We start from the raw sequence: 25,664 nt of genomic DNA, 5'->3' as shown, positions 1-25,664 counted from the left end.
GCTGCGGCCCATGCACTGTATTGGTTGGGTATATGTATTGACAAACACAATTTGCCGCCAGCTGGGATATTTTTAGCAGTCCACTGCGTTTCGAAGGTATATGTACACCTCAACAACCCTGTCTTGGAAAAGTATTCTGCCTTTAAACAACATCTTATGGCGCTTGTACACACAGGTAGCATCTTAGTGCATACTGCGCGGTGTTGGGATGCTCCGTAGAAGCAAGCAGATGGTTAATAGGGGGAGAGACTTATTCGGAGCCAATCCCAGAACCTAGTGGCCAGGCGTATGTTGTTCGCACATTCCTTGGCTATGTTTATGGGAAATCTTGGGGCCTGTGGGGCACTTCCTGTGTAGTCTTCTGGATATTTTACAAGTTCCAGGGTCAGTCGGCCATTCCAACATGGCACCAACCCTGTTGGAATGGGTGCAGTTACACTAGCAATGAGTCTCGTTGTCTGGTGCAACACGTATATCAGGCGCATCGTGCTTCTGAGGCCATTTAGTGGCTCCCAGATGGTATGTTAAGCTCCTCTTTAGTCAGCCAAAGCTAAGGGGACGGGTGCACAGCTGATACAGAAGTCTCTTAAGGTTGCCTGCCCTGCCAGGAATTTGGCAGTATGCATGTCACTAGTATTCTATAGAGGCACCCTGAGCAGGTCCTGGAACATATTTAGTATGGGAGGATCTGCAAACGTGGATAGGGGGAGGGATGACAGTGGACTGGGGTTACACATGCGTTGCAGCACCCGGAACGGTTGGGTTTGGTTGGGTCAGGTGTATGCCAAACAAATTTGAGCACGCCCACCTTCCAGTGATGAAGAGGACTAGTTCTACATATAGCGAGTCAGACAGTGGGTGCATAGTTAAAGACTCACTAGGTCTGGCGTCATAAGCAGGGATAGGGGCTAAGATCCCGAATGTTTTTTTTTTACCATGGCCAGGATCGGGTACGTACACTGCTCTTGACTGGATAAGGCAGTATGTCTGATTAACTCAAGGGCAAGGGGCGCAGCATGGCCTTCCTAGAAGTCGGAAGGGGGAGGCCAGATAGTCGATCAACAATACTGGCCTGTGGCGGTAAGGTCATGATTGGTGAGCATAGTGTACGGTCCTTAACAAGCATACCCATGGTCAAAATGGGGACGCCCGAGGGGGAGACGGAGGGTCTCTCATGGAAATCCAAGGGCAGTTACAGCCGGTAGGCGGGAAAGGTGCGGGGTAGGGAGGTCAAGCTTCCAGTAGGCGGGTAGGCTACCCTGCAAGCACATGCGCTCAAGGACACATAACTACAGCGGCCTCCTGTTATGGAGTTGAATCTTTAAGGGTGTAGGGGGTGGGGGCCTGGTGGAGGTATCCATCCGGTAAGCTGGACCCCCTGCGCAAGGTCACTCCGGTTGGAGTTTGGGAACTAGCTTGAACTTGACCTAGGGCCGCCAGTCATTGACCTTGCCGTAGGCTCTAACAGGGATACGCAGAAAGAGAATATCATCATTGCTTAGCTTACCATAGGAACCAATATGTATTAGAAACATGTTAAGGTTAGCCAATTGACAGCTTGTTCCTATCAATGTATGAGACTTTCTGCATATTGGGTGTATAATGAAAATAAAAATAAGGGGGGGGGCCCTAGGGGAGTCAGATGACTGCCCACCCCAAGGTTTACGGGTGAAGAGGAGGGGGACTTTAGGCAAGTAACAGGGCATATGTCCTTGCATTTGTTTTGTGGTTTTTCTGCCTGCACATCCTATGGCATGTTTACCCACAGTATGGTGCATACGGCATGCTGTCAATCAGCACAATGCCAATGGCTTTAAGGTTGTTTACTCTATTTCTTAGTGCACACAGCTGTAAGTCTCCATATACTCGACTACGCTCTTCCTTTCATTCAGGTGCATCTACAACATTAAGCTCTCTTAAATACCATTTTAACATACCTCGTCCTACCCCACTCAGGGTCAGTGGTTTTGTAGACCTTGGTGTGGGGGTACAGACCGTAAGTAATATTTCCAGTGTCCAGTTTTTCACTGGCGTCTATCCCAGGCTGCACTAGCTACTTATAAAACTTGTAATTGAAAGATCGTTAACAGCACCCATGAAATGACAACCTACCCTTTCTGACACTCACTCCCTGAACACCATTTTCGGGCTACCAGCAAAAGGAATGTCTGTGTTTTGGTGTGATCCTAGCCCATCTGTTTTGACACTCAGTGGGAGCTCGGCATTTGCATTCCTTTCAAGAGGTACATACATGACCGTGGACATGAAGCCCCCGGGATAGCATCCACAGACATATGTGTGCATACGCAAGCCGAATGCCTCTGCTGGTGGCCAGACAGTGCCCATCACTTCTCTGGAATTTCAGCCAGACATTTCAAACAGCCCAAAAGGCTGACAATTTCTCAAAGAATTAACAGCATCTTTATTTTCTTTCATTTGAACCCTATCAACAAAAGCCCACTCCTGACAGAGAGCCAATATCACCTGATCCCTTGATTATTTCTAGCGCCTCTTCAGCCTTCTTTGCTTGCGATCAGGCGGCCTCAGCGCAGGTCAGCTCGTCCAATAAACGGCCCGACACTCGTGCTGCGCCAGACAGGTTTTGCCTATTAACTGGAATAAGCCCCGGGGAAGACAGAATCACTCGTCTAGGACATCGACGCCCAGGAGAAATGAACAATCCACAATGCCACCACCACAAATTGAATTGCAGGTCTGAGGGTCTTCTTCCATTGCTTAAAATGGAACACTTTGATCCCCATCCGTGCATAAGTATACCTCAAAGGATGAAAGGTTCTTTCTGATTACATTCTATTGTTTATTACCAGAGGTCACAACCAAGTCTCTTAATAACTGTTTAACAACTGTGTACTGATGAAAATTCGACATAATTATTCTATAGCCAAAAAGCATTGATGTCATATATGAAAACAAGTTACTTACCTGTAACTGTAGTTCTCTAGTATTGGTAGCTTTCATAGATTCACATACCTGAGTCATTCCCCATCGTCGAGACGGGAGTCTCCGGTATATAAAAAGCAATGCTTAGCAGTATAACCAACTGAAAAGAGGCCTAGGCCCATTTCCCTTTTGCAACCCATAACCTTTGTTATGTAAAAAAGGACCAAACTTTTCCCTTAGCCAATCAGAGCTCCTCATACTCTAGAACACTCCTAAGAGAACCTTTTGCCCCTCAGATTTTCGGGCACTTGTGCCATACACACCTTTTGTGCCTAACCCGAAGTGAGCCTCTCAGGGGAGGAGGGTGGGTGTATGTGAATCTATGAAAGCTTCCAATGCTGGAGAACTACAGTATTGGAGTTTAATAGATTCACATACCTGAATCTGAATAGTGAGCAGTAAATCATAGCACATTTTGTTTTGTCACCTACTTCTCTCAAATAGGTAACATATGTCCTTCCCCCATAGCAGTAGCTGTATATAAATATCCATAGACAGATTGTTCATAAATTATATACAAAACAGCATACAGCAATAAAATGTGCTTATCTTACCAACCAAGGAAGAAGGGATGACAAAGAAGGCTCACTGTTACTGGAAAAGGTTCCTCAGTACGGCTTGTCCCACTGCTACATCGCCTCTTGCATGAGCGTCTAGTCAGTAATGTGTGGTGAACGTATGCGTACTCCTTCAGGTAGCCGCCCTGCAGATGTCCTGGATAGGTACGTCTGAAAACAGAGCAGTAGAGGTTGACACCGCTCTTGTTGAATGTGCACGAACACTTGCATTAATCGGCTTCCCCGCCGCCTGATGACAGTATTGAATGGCGTTTGATATCCACCTTGCGATTCCCCGTTTCGACAACGGGAACCACTTCCTGGGGGCACTAAAAGCCACAAATAATTGTGTAGATTTCCTGAAAGATTTTGTTCTTTGCAAGTAAAATTTCAGACAATGCTGAACATCCAGAGTATGGAGAGTCCTCTCTGCAGCTGTAGATGGTTGAGGGAAGAATCTTTTAAGGATCAATGGCTCATTCAAGTGGAAATCCGTTGGTACCTTTGGTATAAATTTTGGATTCGTTCTGAGCACCATCCTGTCCTCTCTGAATTGCAGAAAAGTTTCTTGAGTTGTAAGTGCATGTATCTCTCCAACTCTCCTTTCTGAAGTCAGAGCTATTAATAGAACCACTTTCCAGGACAGGAATTTTAGATCAGTTCTGTGAATTGGCTCAAATGGTGTTTTCATCAACTGTGATAAAACAATGTTCAGTTGCCATTTTGGAAGTGGAGACCTGATAGGTGGGTAAACTCTAAACAACCCATTCATGAATTGTTTTATAATCCTCTCTGACCACAGAGACGGACCCGATGGGCTTCTCCTGTATCTAGAGATCGCCGCTAGATGCACTTTAATAGAGGCCTGGGCCAATCCCGACTTTGATGCAAAGCAGCCTCAATATAGAGGTTGTCCCTCTGTGCACCACTTTAAAGAAAAACAAATGTTTCTAATCCAATAGAGTTTTAAATAAAAAATGTAAACCAAAGTTCTTCAATTTTGAGTTTTTAATGATCATTCTCATCATGATCCATCTTCTTCCGATTATTTAATTGTTGTTTCTCCACTGTCAAAATCCAGTGTGTTAACTCAAATGCATAATTTTCTATGACAAGGAATCCATGCGAAACATGTGCGTTTAATTAAAGGGTGAAGGTGTCCACATGTTTCGCATGGATTCTTTGTCATAGTCATCCAACCATACCTGAGATATAACGAGATGTTCTTTTGTTAAGTACTTTTTCATTTCATCTTTGCTTGTAGAACTATCCCCTGACGAAGGGCACTGTGAATGCCTGAAATGCATTGGAAAAATGAGTTTCTGTGAATTATGCATTTGAGTTAACACACTGGATTTTGTCAGTGGAGAAAGAACAATTAAATAATCGGAAGAAGAAGATGGATCATGATGAGAATGATCATTAAAAACTCGAATTGAAGAACTTTGGTTGAACTTTTTTATTTAAAACTCTATTGGATAAGAAAAATGTGTTTTTCTTTAAAGCGGTGCGCAGAGGGACAACCTCTATATTGAGGCTGTTTTGCATCAGTTCACGTACACTACGCTGTTAGGAACAGACAGCGATACCTCTGTAGCACGCTACAAACTGATCAGCTTTCAAGTTTGGATTACAAGGCTGTGCGAGTCCCATTTCTCTTTGTTCCAATCCTTACTTTGCCAGCCGTAGTAAATTTGGGATGATCTGATGCACCTCTGCCTGCAGAGGATGTAGGTCGTTCTCTTGACACCACAAGTAGAATCTTTTCCATTTCATTTGATATGTTTTATTAGTGCTCTCAGCCCTTGCTTTCGCCAGGATCTCCCTGCATTCTGCCGGAATGCTTAATTGATGAAATTCACGGTATTCAGGAGCCAGGCCGCTAATTGCAGAGATGTCGGGTCTGGATGCTGCACCTGTCACTGAGCCATAGTGAACAGTGCCGGTATTGGCTGTAGACGTATTTGTTCTGTTTCCGATAAAAGGAGCAGTTCCATGAACCAGTACTACCTGGGCCACCAAGGGGCTATCAGGATTATCCTGCATGGTTCCTTCTTCATCTTTGTGAGCACTCGCGGCAGAAGGGGAATCGGCGGAAAAGCGTAGGCAAAGACGCCTCACCATGCCATCGAAAACGCATTCCCCCACAATCCCTGTTGGTGATGCCAGCTTGCAAAGAACTGGCATTTCTTGCTCTGGGCTGTCGCAAATAGATCCACTGTCGGCATTCACCATTTGCCAAAGATTTCCAGTAGTTTGTCCTGGTTGAGTTCCAACTCGTGACAGGTCGTCCTCTGCCTGCTTTGAGTGTCCACTGTCGTGTTTGATCCCCTGCAAGATGTTCTGCTTTTAGAGCTACTTTGTGTCTTATAGCCCATTTCCATATCTTCTGAGCTTCTCTCAACAGAGAGAGTGATCTTGTGCCCTTCTGCTTGTTTATATAGTACATCGCGGTTGTGTTGTCTGTCCGCACTAACAACGATCTTCCTTCGACTCTTGGCAGGAAGGCTAACAATGCCAAACCTATTGTCCTCAATTCCAATAGGTTTATGTGAAGTTGCTGCTTCTGCTGCTTCCATTGGCCGCTGACCTGTAAATCCTGGAGGACTGCTCCCCATCCTTCCAGAGAGGCATCTGTGGTAACCACTAATGGGGCTGGTTCGGTAAGGAAGGAAAGACCCACCGAGATGTTGCTTCTGCGAGTCCACCACGTTACCGCCTGCAACATCGGTTGCGTGACGTTGATTTTGTCCTCGAAGGATCCCTTTGCATGGCACCACTGTAGATCTATCGCCTCTTGCAATGGACGCATTCTCAATTGACAAAGGGGGATGAGTGGTATGCACAAAGACATTGTCCCGAGAAGCGATTTGTACTTTTGGACTGAAAGACACTTTTTCTCCTGAACTCTTTGGCTAGAGATACAAGTCCCAATTGTCTTTCTGTTGATGGGAATGCCTTGTTTTGTGAAGTGTCTAGGATTGCACCTAAAAATATGATCCTTCTGGATGTTTGAATAGACGATTTTTCCACATTTAAAGTCAGACCCAGATCTGCAAACAGCTGCATGCATTCCGAAGTTGAAGTTTGAACCGACTTCACCGATGGTGCCTTTATCAACCAATCGTCCAGGTATGGGAATATTTGGTGTTTTTGTCTTCGGAGATAAACTGCCACCGGCGCCAGACATTTTGTAAAAATCCTCGGTGCAGACTTTAGGCCGAACTGCAGCACTCTGAACTGGTAATGGTCTCCGGCCACTGTAAATCGAAGGTACTTTCTGTGGGAAGGGTGAATGGGGATACAAAAATATGCATCTTGTAAATCTAGGGAGGTCATTTGATCTCCTGGGTTTAAGAGTAGCAGAATATCCTGAATGACAGTTTTTTGAGATAGGCATTTAGAGACCTTAGGTCCAGAATCGGACGCCATTGGAGAGCATTCTTTCGGATCAAGAAGAAACAGGAATAAAACCCTTTCCCCCTTTGGGAGTTCAGTACCAGTTCTATTGCTCCCTTTCTGAGCATTGACTGAATATCCCGACGCATGTGAGATAGATGTTTGACTTCTTGATACGTAGGTGGCATGGGAGGAGGGAATTGCAGAAATGATCGAGAAAGTCCTAATCTTATTATCTGGAGGACCCATTTTTACGATGTTATTCTCTGCCACTGATGTAAATAGTAGGTTACTCTTCCAGCCAGGGGAACATTTGGAGGGGTAGGACTATAAGAAGCTGGACACCGTAGGTTGTCATTGGCTTTTATTGCTGTCTTTACCTGGACGACCTCCTCGTCCTCTGGGAGCAGATTTAGAATAGCTTCCAGATTGTCTCTGTCCGCATTGCTGTCCGTATTGCTGCGATGAGGAAGAATAAGAGGGGTATCTACCTTGTTGGTATCCACCTCTATAAGATGGTTGTCCTCTCCCTCTGGCACCTCGAAAGGGCACCTTCCGATATTGCAACGTGCCCGAGGCCTTCGCCGTATCTGTGCCCTTCTTAATACCTTTGATGGGTTTCATCCACCAGACATCCAAACAAATCCTCCCCATCAAATGGCAGATCCAGAATCTTATTTTGGACCTCTGGTCTAAAGGCAGTGCCCCTCAGCCAACCCTGGCACCGTAAAACTGCTGCTCTTCCTAGAGAGCAAAAGGCTGTGGTAGCGATGTCCATTGCACAGTCGATGACTTCACCCGAAGTCCTCTCACCTTCTTGCAGAACCTTCTTCGCCTCCTGTTTGCTGTCTTCCGGAAGGAGGTCGACATATGGTGCCATGTCGCACCACATCTGACTGTCATATCTGCCCAGAATGGCAAGGGCATTAGCTGCTCTGACTAGAAGAGCTGACATGGAGGAGAATCTTTTTTGCTGCATTGTCTAAACGCCATCCTTCCATGTCCGGTGGTGCAGAAATAGGCGCTGATGGGTTCTTTGATTTCTGTTGATCTGCCTGCGAAATTATAGAAACCGGTTAAGGATGGCCCAGCAAACACGCTGGTGCGTCCGAGGGTGCCTTATACTTTTTGTCCAACCTAGCGAGCACAGGTGTAACCGTTGCTGGAGTCGTCATCACCTTCAAGCCTTCCTCCCATACATGGGTCATGATTGGTATGGATCTAAATGATTTATGATAAGTCTCTTTAAAGTCATAGAGGAAGCATTCTGTCTGAGTTGTCCTCATTGGCAGCAGAAATATTTTTGCAGCTCTCTCCATCAAGTTATGGAATCCACTAATATCCACTGGTGGAGAATCCGCCGCCCCTTGTGTGGGCTGTGATACTCTTCATAACCCTCTTCATCCTCATCCTCTTGACATTTCACATGGAGTTGCGACGGGCTACTAGCATATCCAAAGGGCCCCTTGTCTTCATCAGACTCTTCCTCCTCTAAAAGGTGTGATGGAACCAGAGGAGTAATCTTAATCGGTGAAGTCACCTCTGGCGTAATCTTTTTTTTTTTTTTTCTGAAGTTTCTCTCGTTGACGAGCCCGTGGATAGGTTCGCCATCGACACTACGGTCAACGATGTTGTTGTCGTCGTCGACACTGCACCAGAACCATTCCTCGCCGACGACATAGTAATCGTCGTCGACGTTCCCGTCGACGACCCCGTCGTCATCACCGTCGATAACGAGCCCATCATCGACATGGTCGTCGTCATCACTGCCATCGTCGTCAATGTTACCGGCGTCGACGCTCCCGTCGACGCTGACGACGTCGACACCATAACAGGTAATGGCAATTTCTGTACCTCTGTCTTCGCCGCCGTAGATGATGATTTCTTTGTCGACGCTCTCATCGACGATCCCGTCGACGATGTAGATTCTTTGCTTTTCTCCTCAGGAGTAATAGAAGATGGTTTCCTGAAGGATTCCTTGACCAGAGGTGGGGACTTTGAAGGCTCAGAAGAGGCTCTCTTTGACCTTCTCTCCAGAAGTGTGTCCTTTGCTCTCCTTTTCTTTTTGCTGAGGTGATTTTGAAGGACTACGCCCTGAAGACTCATGAGTGGTCTTTTTTTAGGGCCTTCTCAGGACGTTCCCCTGAGGAGTGAGCCTGAGGAGATCTTGATGTTTTCTGAGATCTCCTAAATGTAGAGGAGGACACCTGATCACTATCACTAGAGATCACCTCCTTTCTAGCATCAATTTTCTGGAGCTATATGAAAAGGCGTCCCTCACGATCTCTAAGGGTCTTACTAGAGAAAGTGCGACATACCTTGCAGTCCTTGGCTTGGTGGTCCGGGTAAAGACAATAAATGCAGTCTTCATGTGGATCATCAGTGTAGAGTCTCTTCTTAGAGCAGGTAGCACAAGCTCTAAATAGACTCTTCTTCTCTTTCCCAGACATTCGACAGAATGTAGTTGAGAACAGGTCACAATATTCTCAAATCCAAGAGAAAATAGAAAGAAATTAAGTTCCTGAAAAGCTGAATAGCTAGAGTTTGAGCAGAGCTCAAAGGAGACTCCCAAGTACAACGTGCCCGTAGAAAATCTGGGGGTCAAAATGTTCTCTCAGGAGTGTTCTAGAGGGGGAGGAGCTCTGATTGGCTAAGGGAAAAGTTTGGTCCTTTTTTACATAACAAAGGTTATGGGTTGAAAAAGGGAAATGGGACTAGGCCTCTTTTCAGTTGGCTACACTGCTAAGCATTGCTTTTTATATACCAGAGACTCCCGTCTCGACGACGGGGAATGATTCAGGTATGTGAATCTATGAAAGCTCCAATACTGGATTAAATATACATTAGAAACCATACTTTGTGATACACTTGGGCCCTCCAAGGGGTAAGTAAGCACTAACAAACACCAGGTATACAGCACAACACAGTGACTGTGACTTGTAATGCAGCACCACAAATAAACTACTTTTGTACTGTACACATGCAATGATGATATGAATTCATATTGCATAGTGTTTATTTAAATATTGCCCATGTATCTAGATAGGTGGCATGGATCAAATGAACTGGGATGTTTTAACTTGAGCTGTTCCTCATAATTTCAAAGGCTGCATGTTAGTGATCACGCAATAAAAATGCTGAATATTTATTTTACCTGGGACCATTCCTTCTGGCTAATGCACATCTACATTTGTGGAAAAAAGCAAAATGCATATGAAAATAAAGGTATGCTCCCTGAGACACAGACTTTCATAAGCCTCGGCCAAGTAAGCAGTAAATAATCAATTGTTTGTCAACTACATTATGCTTCATAACATTTTAAGCATCAGGAAAACAATCTAGTATCTAAAAGATAAAAACAGGCTTTTGGCGGAATCGCAAGCTCACCCTTGGTGGCTTGGCACAAGCAGCACAGTCATCATTAAAGCAAAATGAATGAGGTACACATACACCCATAGTAAAACAGTATCACAGTTAATAAGAAGCTGAATTACAAGAAACTTTTCTGGAAGTTGAAATCCAACCACGGAGCAAGGCTGGCCGCTCTGACATTGCACCACGTCAGGTTCTATAACCCCTGCGGCTCAGTTTACTGGTCAACAAAACCATCTTCCCCATGAGAACCCTGCGGTATATACTGTGTAGTGTTTGTGTAGATAGAACTGAACATACACATGTTTGCCCAAGATAAACTTAAAGCAATTATATATTTCTAATAATACAAGAAGAAGAAAGTTTCATCCACATACATGTCAATACTACAACTTTTCCTAATGTTTCTGAGCATCTTCAGATGTCAGGAAGGCTGTTCCCCAAAAAGAAGATGTTGTAGCCTATCTGTCCAAGATGCAGACTCAATCACCCAGACAACGATGGTAGGCTCCATCATGTGCAACACTACCTCTAGTGCCTCTTTGCCGCACTCCAAGTTTTAAGACTCCCAACCTCTATGCAGAACTGCTTGGTGCTCTACAGCATAATGATTCACCAATATGCTGATGGTACACAACCCCACCTAAAGGTATGCTTTGCTTCAGACATCTAACACCTCAATTAAAATATCAATCAATGTTTTGTACAGCACATCAAATCACCCATGAGGGTCTCGAGGCGCTCGACCACTGCACCTCAAACACTGCTTGCACATCACACAGATGTGGATGTTTAGCACTTACCTGAAGTTCAACCCAACCAAGACAGAATTCCTGTTACTTGACAAGAAGCAGAAACAGTACAAACCTGGCTTAAAGATCAGTCTGGCACTGCCCGTTTATAGTCAGCTACTGGTTTGAAATTCTATCTCAGCTTAAAGGCACGATGAGGTGGGATATCCCAGGCACAGTCAATGCGTGTGCTTGGGCTCCTCCCTGAGAACCCGAAATAACAACTTGGCAGGTGCTTTACAAAACTAGGCTTCATGGTGACAAAAGGGCACATAGCGATTCACTAGCTGGGTTTGCAACCCCCAACAGGGAAAGCTGGGGAGAAGGATTTGATGGAATGGGCGAGGGCAGAAGACTCACATATGAGGAGGACCAGGAGGGACGAGAAAGAGCAAGATGTCCTGTTGGTCTGGAATGCAATGACTCAGGCACTATTGGAGCCCCTAGTCAGGATCACCCTACCTTGACCAACTAAGCGGGCTGGCAGTTGAACCACAACAGTTTTGGGTTGCCTGAGATTTTGAACCTAATGGATGACTATGCTTGGAGGGTTTATGACTAGAATAAGAACAGCAGTCAAGACTTCACACAAGATGTGCTCAATGAAATACGTGGAAGCCACAAGGGGTGGGTATGGGTGGGAGGGATGTTGTAAATACCAGAACTATTCTCTGGGAACTGTTAATGTTGAATGGATAAAAACATGTTATTTTTGTTCTTCCAGGGTCCAAACTGGGGTATTGCATTATACAGTGCCACTGTAGATTTGAACAAAGGACTGATAGACTTTGCCAGTATTGGGATATTTTATCCTGAACACAATCCCCCTTTGTGTCATGGATGTTTGTCATTTCCTATTATTGTATGTGGTGTTACGGTGTATGCTATAACGTATCCTGTATGTAATTGAAAAATGTCAATAAAGAAATGTACTTTAAAAACAAAAATCTGGCTTAATGACCTTAACCCCAACTTTCACCAAATATCAAGTCACCTGGATTCATCTTGGCCATCAACCTCATCCTCAAGAAACACTTTGCCAAAAAACAAAGAAGGGCTGGTATCAGCACTATCTTCTAAAGTAAGTCAAACCGTATCTTCCAGAAAGTGACTTTAACACAGCTGTTCAAGCCTTCGGTTGGTGGCAAGGCCTTGCTCCAGGGCCACCCAGACTCCCTATTAAGAGTCTGAAGAAATATGATCACATCAGCCCCATCCTGATGGAAGTCCACTGGCTCCCCTTGCTGACCCACAACATCTTCAAACCAGCAGCTTTGTTTACTAGGCTATCATGAGCAGCAACTCTGCTCATTGTACAGAATAGCTCACCATCGCTGCTATCTACTGGCACACCCACAGAAAGGACAACATCAGCCTGCAGACTAAAAAGTGTAAAAAAAGAAAAAACAAGGCAGCAGCCTTTTCCAACTATGCACCCTGGATCTGGAACTACATTGCTGTACACCCATCAGCTCCGATTTAGGAAAGAGTTGAAGGCTCACTTCTTTAAAGAACGTTACATCACAGCCAATTAACCAATCACATAGTAGATTCTTCTCCTATCACTTCTTGACTTTAATGCTTGTCCTGATCTCATACAGCACTCTGTTGCCTTTTGGCTAGGTTTGCACAATAGAAATTCCATAAACATACATACATACATACAAAGATAAAAGAGCGCAGAGACAAAACAAGACTGTCCCTCTGGTCATCATGCTTGACACCAAACATCTTACTACATACGCCACACTTTGAACCAACACTCTTCCAGCCCTGAACAGTGATGCTACTTTGGGGTAAACAATCCTTTGTCTCACCCTCTTCATTCGACTTCATGCTCACAAGCAGCTGCCTCAGCAACAAATGATGGACGGAATGCTGAGTAAACCAAACATTCACCCACAGTCACGAAATCCTTGTTAAATCCATTGTTCATTTGCTCTCTACAGCACCCCAGTTTGGACCCAGCCATATGCAAATCAGTCTTGACCATGCTCCTCATGGGAACAGTCCAGCCCGAACTACCAAGCTGGGTCCTCACTGGACCAGAAACAAACATCCTGGGACCGGTTTCGGTATTTTACCCCTCATCAGCCAGGCTAGCTTGAATCCAGTGGCACAGTGAGCAAGGGACCCACGTCTGGGCATACCCATCCCACTTAGGGCAAAAAGTGCTACAGCAACGAATGATGGACCGGATGTTGAGTAAATCAAATATTCACCCCCAGTCAAGAGATATGGGTTAAATCCCCTAAAACTGGTCCCAGGATGCTTGTTTCCGGTCCAGGGAGGACATGGCTTGGCGGTTCGGGCTGGACTTTTCCCATGGGGAAGAGGGGCAAGACTGATTTGCATATGGCTGGGTTTAAACTGGAATGACAAAAAAGGATAAGTTACTTACCTGTAATCCTAGTTCTCTTCCAGGATTATCCTCATCAAAGTTATAAGCAACCCACCCGCCTCCCCAGGTAAATGATGCGTTGTCAAAGTGTTTATAGTTTATTCTTGAGCCCTGCCTTTCAGGGTTATGCAAAGAACAACTGACCTAACTGTCACCACTGAGGCATGATGGGAAGTCAGGGGTCATGGCTGCCTTAACGGCACAGTGCCAGTTTTTTGTTGAAAATGCTTTCATTTTCTATGCTATTGCTTTACAATGCAGCCTGTGGGCTAACAATGTCTATCTATTAGCAATTTTCAGGATTTATGAGTGTTTTGCTCATTAAAACACAGAGTTCAAGAGCTATTTGACCTAATGTGTTTTTTATATGCTTGAAAATACAGTCTATGTATGGGTAATTACATTGTTTAGCCTCAGTTTTGGGGCTTCATTTGTGTGAGAAAAAATGATATATGTACATACATATATGTGGAGCTAGTTATATGTGATTTCCATATATAGTTTTATATTACTTCCGGGGTCCCCGCACATGGGCGGGAATATTCAGTGCTTATGACTATTGATGAGGATCCCCTGGAAGAGAAACAATGGATTTAGGCCGAGATCTCTGTATGGGGGTGAATGTTTGACATTGTTCAGTATTCTGTCCACCAATTGTTCTTTTTGCTTTTGACACCTGAGTGGGACGGGTATGCCCAGACGTGAGTCCCGTACTCTCCATTCCACTGGAGTCAAGCTAGCCTGGCTGATGTGGTATGATACCCCGAAACCGGTTCCCAGGATGCTTGTATCGAGTCCAGGGAGGACCTGGCCTGACAGTATGGGCTGGCAAGTTCCCATGAGAAACAGGGTCAAGACATATCTACATATGGCTGGGTTTAAACTGGAATGGCGTGGGGAGCAAAAACACGATGGATTTAGGCCCAGATCTGTGTACTGGGGTGAATGTATGACAGTGTTCAGCATTCTGTCCATCAATTGTTCTTTTTGCACATGCAGCTGCCTGCCTGATGATAACTGGTTATCATAAGAACACCAACACTCTTCCTATCATAGGCCACTCTATGAACACACACTACTCTTCAAATAAGCCAAAATTTAAGGGGTAGTGTACAATTGGTCCACTGCTTTCAGTGCTTTAGAGCCTGGTCAGGAATTTGAAGCGCTGTGATGTGCAATGCGATCTGTATTTACTCTTTACTTCACAAACCAAGGTGGAATACCTTTGATAAGGCAATCGTGTTGGTCTGTATTTCGTGTTGAAGGGCACATTAAACTGCCAGCAGAAATGCCTCTTTAACTACATGCAAATATTTGCTGTTATAACTTATACATGTGCTCTCTGCGAATGGAGCACAGAAATGAACGATGCTTTATGCTAATTTTCAAATCCACATCCAAATGTATTTTTAGGTTTATGTATTCATGACAAAACACATAATAATACAAGATCAGTAGTGGTGCATGAACCCCCTCCCCCCACACCCAAGTGGCAGTGTGATAATCAGCCATAAATGGCCAAAAAATGCACCCCAAACGTCAATTAAAAAGATTGTGGCTGAAAAAGGAAGGGTGGGTCATCAAAATGTACCTAGGTGGGAATGATCTGTGTCATACACACATATCCATGTTGTCAAAGATTCAGACAGAGGAAGAGTTGCTGGTATCATCACAAAATGGCTTACCGCAGTGGGTGCTGAGGGAGAGCAGCAGGCCAGCCGAATGGAAGTGTTCACTGTGGTTAGCTGCTCGCTCAGGCTCTCTACCTCCCTCTGGGCCGCCTCGGCTCTCTGCAAAATACAAACAAAACTAGATTTCTGTTCAGCTGTACACTTTATCAAGCCAGGCAATGATGTCCTTAAATGTCAGAAAAGGTACCCGCCGCAGCGAGGCACACATAATGGGTTTCCTGAGGCTGTGGACAAAAGGGAGGGAACAAATGCTCATAAAATCAAGGAATTTGATGACGTTTTCTATTTATTTATATATTTATTTTGATGTTTTGTATCGCGCCAACGTGCACCCCCCTCCTACTTAGCGGCATGAGCACACAGTCAAACAAAACGGTGCATGCAGTTGGGTATGGTTGCAGGCCACTATATCACGTTCAAAATGCCCAGCTACAAAAATACTGATTCCATAATATCCACTACCACCACACCACCAGGATAGGTATTGGTAGGTGTGCATAGATTTACTATTCTTAACGCCACATTGTCTCACCTTGACGATATAGTGGAAGTGGACACTGTGGATGCAATAGTTTGGTAGGGTGCTCTTTGGAGCAGGATATAGTGAGCGCCCCACCCTTCCATCTGAGGATACATTCTAAGTGTGTTGTTAATAAGACCAGAGTGAATAAAGGGCGGAACAGCTGCATTTAATACCAGGGCTGATGGACACTGTACAAATATTAACTTTAGAAGGTCATTGGGGACGTATGGAAGATTTATAAGTCTCTACAACCAAGTCGCACAACCAAGACATTGGCTAGTCCATATACACATAATCCACCCGCCCATCGTTATTAACTCTGATTCTGACAGTGAACCGGATGCACGCAATGGCATTACCTACTTAATGAAGAGATTTATAAGAAACTCTAAGACGAGGTGAAACTTTGACTTTGGACAGTTACTAAAATTTCAGCTGCACAATGTTCTCTTTCGGGTAAAAGTCGCCTGGACTTTACTCTTCGAAGACAAAAATGCACGCATACATGGAAGTCCGGACAATGGCCTCACTCGTGATTTCAGTCTAGATCAGGACTGGGGCTGAGGGCATTGATTACAATCCGTGATTGAGATAATCACACCTGGGTGGCAGAGATTCGTCTTGAGACCCTGTTATAAACAGGAGTCCCACCTGTGGATCTTCTCTATTTTGGAAGCAGGCTGCCTCGATTTGAGTGTAGCATTGGGATCGGAAGGAAGAACCAATGACAGAAGGCATGTCTTGCGAGGCTATGATTTGTCTGTGTTGCTCCTCAATGATTTTAAAGAACCATTACACTTGTGTTTTTTCCTGAGCGGTCCATACCCCTCTTCTTTCTGCATCTCATGTCACTGCGATGCCTCCAGGAGATACCAAAACACATTTATTTGATGGATTTGCAAGGGATTTCTTCCTCTTTGCAATTTTGACCTAGTTTATGAACTATACTCCAGTCAAACTTGTAAAGATATATCTTTTGTCACATCGAAATATTTTGACAATGAGAAGGGATTTTAGGGGAGGGATAAAACTCTGAAGTCAGGTGCTTTGCAATAGAATAACAAGAAAGAAAAATATACTTATTCCGGAGTGTACAATTAGCAACGAATGGTTCTGCTAATACCACCTCCTCCTCTGTAATTAAAATTACAACACATGTATTCAGACTTGAAGCTTAAGGTTAGAATTACAACCTATGAATGCCCCTTTTCAACCACTAATTTGGTTTACAGCTGTGATTTTGTGTAGTAGTCGTAACACTTCAGGGAACCTTTTCAGTGCCACATGAGCAATTCTGAATAAACAGTAACCATTTCGAACTTTGATTAAAGTGCAGCCTTTTACGTCTATGAAATCATGGCTTTCTTCACCTCCTCGGGCTAAGCAAACCCCGAAATATGGAAACCAGTGCACCAATACTGCACAGATACCGCTTGGTGAATAGTTTTTGCGAAGTACGCTTTATACAAGTATTTACTTATTTTTATTGTGCCATCCTGGAGCATGTTCTGCTCCCAGTATGATTGCTTTAGAACCCAGTGCCAAAGGCACTGTACTTCAGTGACATCACGTAGGGCCTGATTTAGATTTGTGGGCGGGTTACTTCGTAGTAAACATTGACTGATAGCCCGTCCTTCTTATCACAAGTGCCATAGGATATAATGCAGGAGTAATACAGCGGACGGGATATCCGTCATGTGTGTGACGTAGTAACCTTTTCTCCAAACTCAGGAGTGATTCTAATGAATTAAATGGCAGGCAGCAGTGGTCTAGCTGCTGATACAGGTCTCTGGGGAAGAGTCAGGGTAGTGTCATCGAAATGGCCGTCGCTGATTTGGTTGTCAATGAAGAACTTATAGACAAAGAGAAGCTTGTCAATGGGACAGTCATCGGTCACAGGCTGGTCATTGTTGAAGTGATGGTCTTCGTCAACAGGATGGTCTTCATCAACGATGCAGACCTTGTAGGCAAAGGGCTGGTGGGCATCTCATAGACACAGTGATTATCAATTGCACTGTTATCCAAAGTGGATCCCTCATCAATGATGTAAATGACAAATGTAGCTTATCCATAGCCATGGACAAAGACAACTTTGCTGAGGCTCACCAACAAGGAAACTACTTCTGAGGAAATGTTAGGTATTACCAAAGTTGTGGAAGGCCTGGACTGCATGACAATGGTGTTGCTCCCAAAGCTCAACCACTCAGGCACAAAATAGCAGTAAACTGATTACTATATATAATTTGGGATGAGGAGAGATTCCAAGCAGAGGAATGCCCCAAAATAAACAGCTGCTCAAGGAAAAGAGTAGAACTCCAAGGGTTTCCTGTTGTCTGACTGACATGTGGTAGAAATTCTGAACTTTGAAGCCACTATGGAAAGTTGGAGCTCTGAACCTATCCACCTCAGTGGATTATGTATGGTGTGGTAGCGCACTGCCATTACAGACAACTAATTTTCAGTTTAAATGACCATTACATCTGCACCGACATACAGTTCTACTGATAAAAGTATAAAGTACACAAATGATGTGTGGAAATGTCATCACTTAGTGTATTGATTAGCTCTGATCGCATTACAATATTTGTTTCCATCGTACATCAGAATTACAAACAAATGTGCTTTATTTGTGCTTTCCTAATTCTGATATATTCTGAAATATCTGCACAGTTAATTTACAGACATTTCAATTTTGCTGTGTGCTAGAAAAAATGCCTATCCTTTTACAGCAAGAATGTCAAATAATTCCTCTCACTATGAAGTCAGAGAAAGAAAAGTAAACACCTAGATCCCTTGGAAGACAGAGCCTGACATTTTAACTTTGCCTTTGAATGCACATCAAATGTGACAAGAACAGAACAAGAATTTAAAGGCATGTTTACAGAAAGCAAGCGTTCGTGGAAGAATACAGTAAGCTGGCAGCTGGCAATGCTCTACGGGAGAGACAAACTCAAGCTGGACATCCTAAAACAAATAAAGCCAGTAAATAGAAAGGAAGCAATTGTGAGTTACAAAACACAACGCTGACAGTAAGCAATGGGTGGAATGCACACATAGGGAAGCTTTCAGAAGGTCCACAAGAAGTCATTACCAAAACAGGCAGCTGCACTGTCTCTAGGATTAGACCTTAAAAGGAGGGAAGAAGGACAAATTCCAAGATATAATGTGTTAAAAGTGTGAATGTTTCCCTTATTCTAACTCTTTATTTATGTAAAGTGCACCTCTCAAATCCCACCTTAAAGTTTCATCTATTTATTGTAGATCAGGCTCTCGTGCATCATTTGTTAACTGTTAGGATGAAAGATGCTAATTAAATCCAATATAATAAATGCATTGATGATAATAGTAATTGCTCTTTCAGAAATGATGTGGTAAAGTGTGTATTTTCCAAATTAGGTGATCCTTAGATACAAATATACAAATATTATTTGTCTTGTCAGACGTCACAGAATGTAAAACTATAATTATGTGGCCCATGCAGGAATCAGTGCAGGCAACTGGCTGCAAGGAAACATGACCTTCTTTTGGATATCTGATTTTAATAATAAGTTATATTGTGCAGATATTTACCCAAGAGGAGAAATTACAAAGAAAGATAAACAACTTGGACCCCACTGACCTGTCGAACTTTAGGCCCATCTCGTTGCTGCCGGGCCTCGGCAAAATTGCTGAACGGTTGGTCAACAAGCAGTTGTCAGCCTTTTTGGAGTCGAATGGACTCCTTCGGCCATCACAAACTGGATTCCGCCCAGGTCAGGGCACAGACACGGCCCTCTTGGCGGTCGTTGATGAAGCGAGACGCATCCTGGTTTCAGGAGGGTCAGTGGCAGTGATCCTCCTGGACCTCAGTGCGGCGTTTGACACAGTGAACCATCAGGTGTTGATCCGACGGCTGGCTGAGGTAGGGGTCTCCGGGGTGGCCCTTCAGTGGCTGAGATCTTTTCTCTCAAATCGATCTTACCAGGTTTGGGACGGCTCTGAGAGATCCAAATCTATCCCCCTCCAGTGTGGAGTGCCACAGGGCTCTTCACTGAGCCCTACATTATTCAATGTATATATGGCCCCCCTGGAGGATGTAGTATCCCCATATGACATTAAAATCGTCAGCTACGCTGACGACACGCAGCTAGTGGTTTCCTTATCCCATCTTGCCGATAATCCGGACACCTTGAACTCCTGCTTGGCAGATGTTCACACTTGGATGGGAGAATCCTCCCTCAAGTTAAACGGCTCAAAGACGGAAATACTGCTGCTGGGGAGTAAAACTACCCTTCTCCCGTCTCTCAGCTGGCCGGGATGTATGGGAGATCCCCCGGCCCCCAAAGAAGCGATCAAGAGCCTAGGAGTCTGGCTAGAACCAGACTTGTCATTTCGCACTCAAGCGAAGAAAACAGCAGGAGTGTGTTATGCCCTGCTTAGGTCGGCACGGAAAATCTTTCCTCTCCTACCGTTAACATCGAGGAAACTGCTGATTCAGGGTCTTATAACATCTAGACTCGATTATTGCAACGCCATTTTTTTGGGCGCCCCTGAATCGACCTTTAAGACCCTTCAACAGGTCCAAAATGCAGCGGCAAGGCTGCTTATAGACATTCCGAGGACGCAATCAGCGAAACCGGCATTGAAGGCATTGCATTGGCTCCCTGTGCGGGAGAGAGTGACCTTTAAGGCACTTTGTACTGCCCATAAAATCCTCGCAGGTAAAGGCCCCCTTATTCTAAAAAACCTAGTCACTCCATATAAAGCAAGCAGAACGCTGCGATCAGATAGGAAACATCTCCTGCTAGTTCCTAGAGTTAAAAAGGCCCGCACGGGCGGGAGAAGATTCTCATTTAACACGGCAAAGCTTTGGAACTCGCTCCCCCTAAAACTACGCGCTGAGCCCTGCACACTGCGTTTCCGCAAAGGTCTTAAAACCTTTTTGTTCCCTGTATAATGTGTCTTTTCTGTTCCCATTACCATCGGATGTTGTCTGGAAAGCGCCGGGATGCCCAAGGGTAGCTGCGCGCTATATAAGATTTTAAATAATAATTAAATAATAATAATGACAATAATAGCAACAGCCACAGATAACTGCACTTTAATAGCACTATTTTCAGCATCCATAAAACAAAGACAAGTGTGCAGTTCACACAGAAATTCAATCAACAATTCAGTATAGATAAATCATCTCAATATCAGATAAATGCATATGCAGTAGAATTCTGTGGTAGTAGGATACTAGCCAATTCACTCCAGTCCCTTTTTATGCAGGCTGTTGCCTCCCTCTTACTGTAATTTACCACTGCCTCCCATGCTTAACCCCTAAAAACTCCTTCAAGAACATCTGCACTAATATTCTGAATGAGAACTTAACATCAATGAACTCAACCTCTGACTTCAAAACCAACGTTGTGACTCCCCAACTTCAGCCACACAGAGAATATGATAGTAGATGCTTATGATCCTCTAATGTTACACCCTCTTGAGCCTGGTACATCCAGGAGCTAAATGACAGCCAACATGCCATAAGCCAACAGGAGAAGAAACAACGGTGCTCGCAGAAAAAGAAGACCCATTGATCCCGCACACTTTCAGCTAGACATTCTTCCACACCATGAACTACTGTGGGGACACTGTGCCGAAGCAATAACACCAACATTTCAAAAAGAAATGTACAGCAATCAACAACTTTAAAAAAATGACAAAACCAAAATCAGACAACCTACATCTATACAGATAACATATACAAACATACATAAAACATGGTAGTAGCTGACCTCAGCGCTATAATCCTTCGACATGTCCAAAAGGGCATCTCATATGAATGAAACATGAAATCATTATCATCAACAGTGAAGTTAGCTGCCACTGCTTAACATCATCAAAGTCTCCCTCACTTAAGATTCCCTCAACAGCAGATAGATCCTACCTCTCCTAATAAAACCAAATTACTGTCTGATCACCCACCGTCCATTTCTAGGGAACATCATTAAAAAGGAAGCTAAAAAACAGATTTTGAGAAGACTGAGAGGAATACCCTCTTTCAGGTTTATCATTCAAGGATTAGGCCTGAACGTAGTACAGCGATGGCAACATTCCTGTGGCTGATGAGGCATTACAGATCATGGGAACAGCAGACACTCATCCTGCTCTACCTTGCTGCATCATTAGACACTTCTGACCCCAACTCCTTCTCATCCCCCTTGCCTTAAGAATTGCTTTAATTGTACTGTCCTGTAATGTTTGATGTCCTACCTAAACAAGAGATTCCAGGCTGAACAGATGAAATCCAGCAGATCTACGCTCATGTCTTTATCTTGGAGTGTTCCGCAAAGCTCCATGCTCTCACCAATTATCTTTACCCTCTACATGAAACCCAACAGAGTCCTGCTGGACCGACAAGGATATCAAAATCAATCTGCACTCTACAACACTCAGTTCCGTCTTGAATAATGAACATCTAAAATGGTTGCCCCGCAACACTTCCAGCATGGAATTCAAAGGTCCAACCGCAAGCTCAACCTAAAGACAGAATGTGTATTCTTTGTCAATGACCACAAGCAACAATAAATGAAAAGTTGACTCTGAGCAATGAATCTTAACTGCATCTCTCCACAACTCAAGCACGTTGGCAAATACCTGGGTTTCTATATTGGCATGAACCTCAACTTAAGAACACACATTGCTCCAACTACCCCACCTCTAAAAGGTGAATGCCTTTCTCCTGGAAGCAGATTTCTTAACATGTGCCCCTCTTTGGTCCTATCCCATTTCCATTACACTTATTGTTGCAAAACATTGGATTTATGGTTGAAAATCTGTTGAAAACCCCACCAGAACTGCAAACTTTCGGAAGTCTTAGGTTTAGAGCTAGGAGCAGAAACAAGAATATTCCCAAGAGCGTGGAAATGAGGTAGTCATTGGAAATATGGTGAACACACACAGGTTGTAACTTTGCAGGTATTCACAAACATTCTCATTGGGTTTTCACACCCAATTTGCTCATTTATCTTTTGTGCTAAAAATGCAGTAGTACATGTGCAATCTAGGGGTGAAAATGCCCCTATTTCTTAACAAATCACATAATTTCACTGTGTTCCAAACTGCAAATTTGTTAACAAGGAGTATGTCATATTTACATATCCCCACCCTCTTCTCGCTTCACAAACGTGTTTCTGTAATCTGGTCTCAAACAGCCACCATAATATTCCATGTTCAGAAACTCATGTTCTTTGATGATACAAACTATTCGGAATTGAAACACCTCAGTTCTCCACGTCTGATCTATTTTTAATCACCCCAAAAACATTTTTGAATCATCTTCTCCACTGGTCAAAGTATATTTACACCTTTAAAAAATGTGCTTGTGAGTTTGCCTGCTACCATCTTCTAAGTGGGCGTTGCTAATATTCTTTCAGAACAGGAATACATAAAAGAATTTTTGTCAGCCTTCCTACATCATGTCCCATTCGGCACCCCGCTGCATTAAATATGATGTATGAAGGAGTCGCTCCAGTTTTACACACCTCTCAGAGGTACTAACTGGTTCTGAAGTCATTTGTTCTCTTTACAGACCAGTATGCTGCTCAGCATTGTATATAAGACCACCAACAGGTGCAACACACCTGGCGGTGGTGATATGTAGTGTTATGTTCTCCACCTGGACCAATCTGGTAAAGTGACCCTAAAATTATAATTGGGATGGTGGGGCGCCACTGGACTGCAAGGCCTTGGCCACCACTTCCTTCATCCGTTTCACATGAGACTGTAAGTGTCATGTGGCCTTCACGGTGCCAGAGACTCTGAGTCTCAGAGCAGGTAGCAACATATCACCGGTGAATGACTACCACTTGTGGGGCTCGCCCTCAAGGTCATTGATATATTAAAAGAGCACATGCTGAGAATTAGGGAACAGTCAGAGGGCCTAAATTAAAACATTTATGGTTTCCCATGCTCCATGATAAACATTTTTCATTACCAGACATCTGAAGACTGAAGCCACATACCAAACTAGACATAATGCAAGTTATTGAGTTGGGTTTATCCACTCGCTCAGCACATTCAATACAAAAAGCGACTCCTCACCTGATTGGCCTTTTCAAGGTTAGTCATGATTATGCCCAGCTCGTCTGCCCTGAAATAACAAATCAAAAAAACAAGACAGTTGTTAACATCACCTTTATACCTTACACACACAATTTTATGTTTAGACAATTATTTTTGAGTTTGCCTTGGGATATCTTCCACTGTGAGAGAGAGAGTCCATAATGCTATGCTGCTTTCCAGGCTGCGCAGTAGAAATTTGCTGAACCCCCGGTGTGACTGCTGCGGCGCACAATATCGTATTCCATTAGATACACTTGAGGATGGCGAGACGCATTCCCTTGGCTCTAACTAGGATCTGCTCGAATGATCCTCACAGCCTCTTTGCTGTATTTAGGTTTGGCTAGACTTCTCCTCAAAGCTCCTTGGGTGCCCTTGGGTTTGGCCAAACGCGTTCATACATTCTTTAACCAGCCTTGCAGAACCTTTCTCCAGCATGTATATGTGACCAACCTGTCCAAGTGTGGTTATAAAAAGATGTGAATCGACGCAACACATGGTAGCGACATCACATTATACGGTGGCTGTATCATGCAAAGCCTTTGGAAGGCGGCGGCAATTGTGATCAAAGGCAAAATTATTTACAGCAAAACTATGTACCGATGGTATATCAAATTATCAAAGAACATCTGCTTTGGTATTACATGATTAAGTGTCCTCTCTCCGTAGCATAATGTGAATGAAAAATATGTTGCAGTGTGTTAGAGAAACTGGCAAAATATGTGAACAGCTGTAATGCTTGGCAGGCTCTGCTGCTGGTATGTGCCAAAGGCGGGTAGGGGATGTTCCTGACTCATAACTACGTGTGGCATCCCCCCAATAAAGAACCGAGAAGCAAATGTACATTTAATGTACTGAAACTGGTTGATGTTTTTTTTTTTTAATATCAAAATTCACAGCACGCAAGTATTTTTGTATTTATTTATATTGCCTACAGTTAGCAAATTGAATTGGCTCGAGATTACTTATGCAAAGATGTAGATTAGTTTCACTGGGAGTAAAATCTTTTTTTCCCTGGCCTTTGCCACTGTACACAAAGGAAAGACAGTAGTGCTGCAAACCAAGCAGTGTATGTCGTCTAAAATGAAGAAGGGGAAATGGCGCACCATTTGTAGGGTCTACGTTTGCATCTCTTTGATAGCCATAAACAACAACAAAAACATGAACATGGGTATATTTGTATATTACATAAATGGATATATGATATTTTGTTTTAATTCTTATCCTTATAAATTCCAATTTGCAAGAAAATCAAATTGCAACATGGCAATGCGACTTCAGTGACTAGAGGGCCAAATAGCTGGGCACGAGAATTAACCCCTTCCACGCGTAGCCTCCTCGCACGCTGATGACGAGCCCAGCTCGTCACGTAAAGTGCGGTTTTAAAAAACTCAGCACAGGAGCGGAATTTCGCTAGCGCGCATGCGGTTAATAAGTGGCCTTGGCTAGCCATACTTTTCAAATACTTCTCGCTGGAAGTAGATCGTGAGCTTGGGGCTCATCTGAAACATTGCTCTACAGAGCAGGACACACAATACTGACGTGGTCATCAAACGAGGGATAGTCGGGCATGCCAACAAATGGTCACCAAAGCTGGAACAATGGAAACTAGGGATGGTCGGGTATCCCACATTCAAGGGACATGATATTCTGGCCTCAATGTATAGATTATTTTACTTGAGGACGGGCTTATTTGAAGAAAATGTCCATACAAGTGAATGTGTAGTCCTAAAAGGAACAAGGAGTTCTAATTAAAAAGCGAAGGAGACAGTGGCGGCTCCTCCACTAAGGCGGAGGAGTGTTGCCCCACTGCGAAAAAAGAAAATTACAATAACATATCATTACTGTCATTTTATTTATCTTATTGCATGCAGCCCGTGTGCA

At 43.8% G+C, this 25,664-nt stretch overlaps 1 protein-coding gene across 1 annotated transcript in view; it reads right to left on the bottom strand.

The window, feature by feature from the left end:
* Window positions 1-25,664, bottom strand: part of CUX2 (cut like homeobox 2) — an 853,070-nt gene that overhangs the window by 128,908 nt on the left and 698,498 nt on the right. The window contains exons 10-11 of the mRNA XM_086943029.1: window positions 23,763-23,811; window positions 15,167-15,271 (exon numbers count right to left, since the gene is read on the bottom strand). Coding sequence (XP_086799155.1) covers window positions 15,167-15,271; window positions 23,763-23,811 — 154 coding nt within the window. The remainder of the gene's footprint in view (window positions 1-15,166; window positions 15,272-23,762; window positions 23,812-25,664) is intronic.

This window comes from Lissotriton vulgaris, chromosome 11 (assembly GCF_964263255.1).
Source record: "Lissotriton vulgaris chromosome 11, aLisVul1.2, whole genome shotgun sequence".
Lineage (NCBI taxonomy): Eukaryota > Metazoa > Chordata > Amphibia > Caudata > Salamandridae > Lissotriton > Lissotriton vulgaris.
This window is presented reverse-complemented; position numbering and strand designations above follow the sequence as displayed.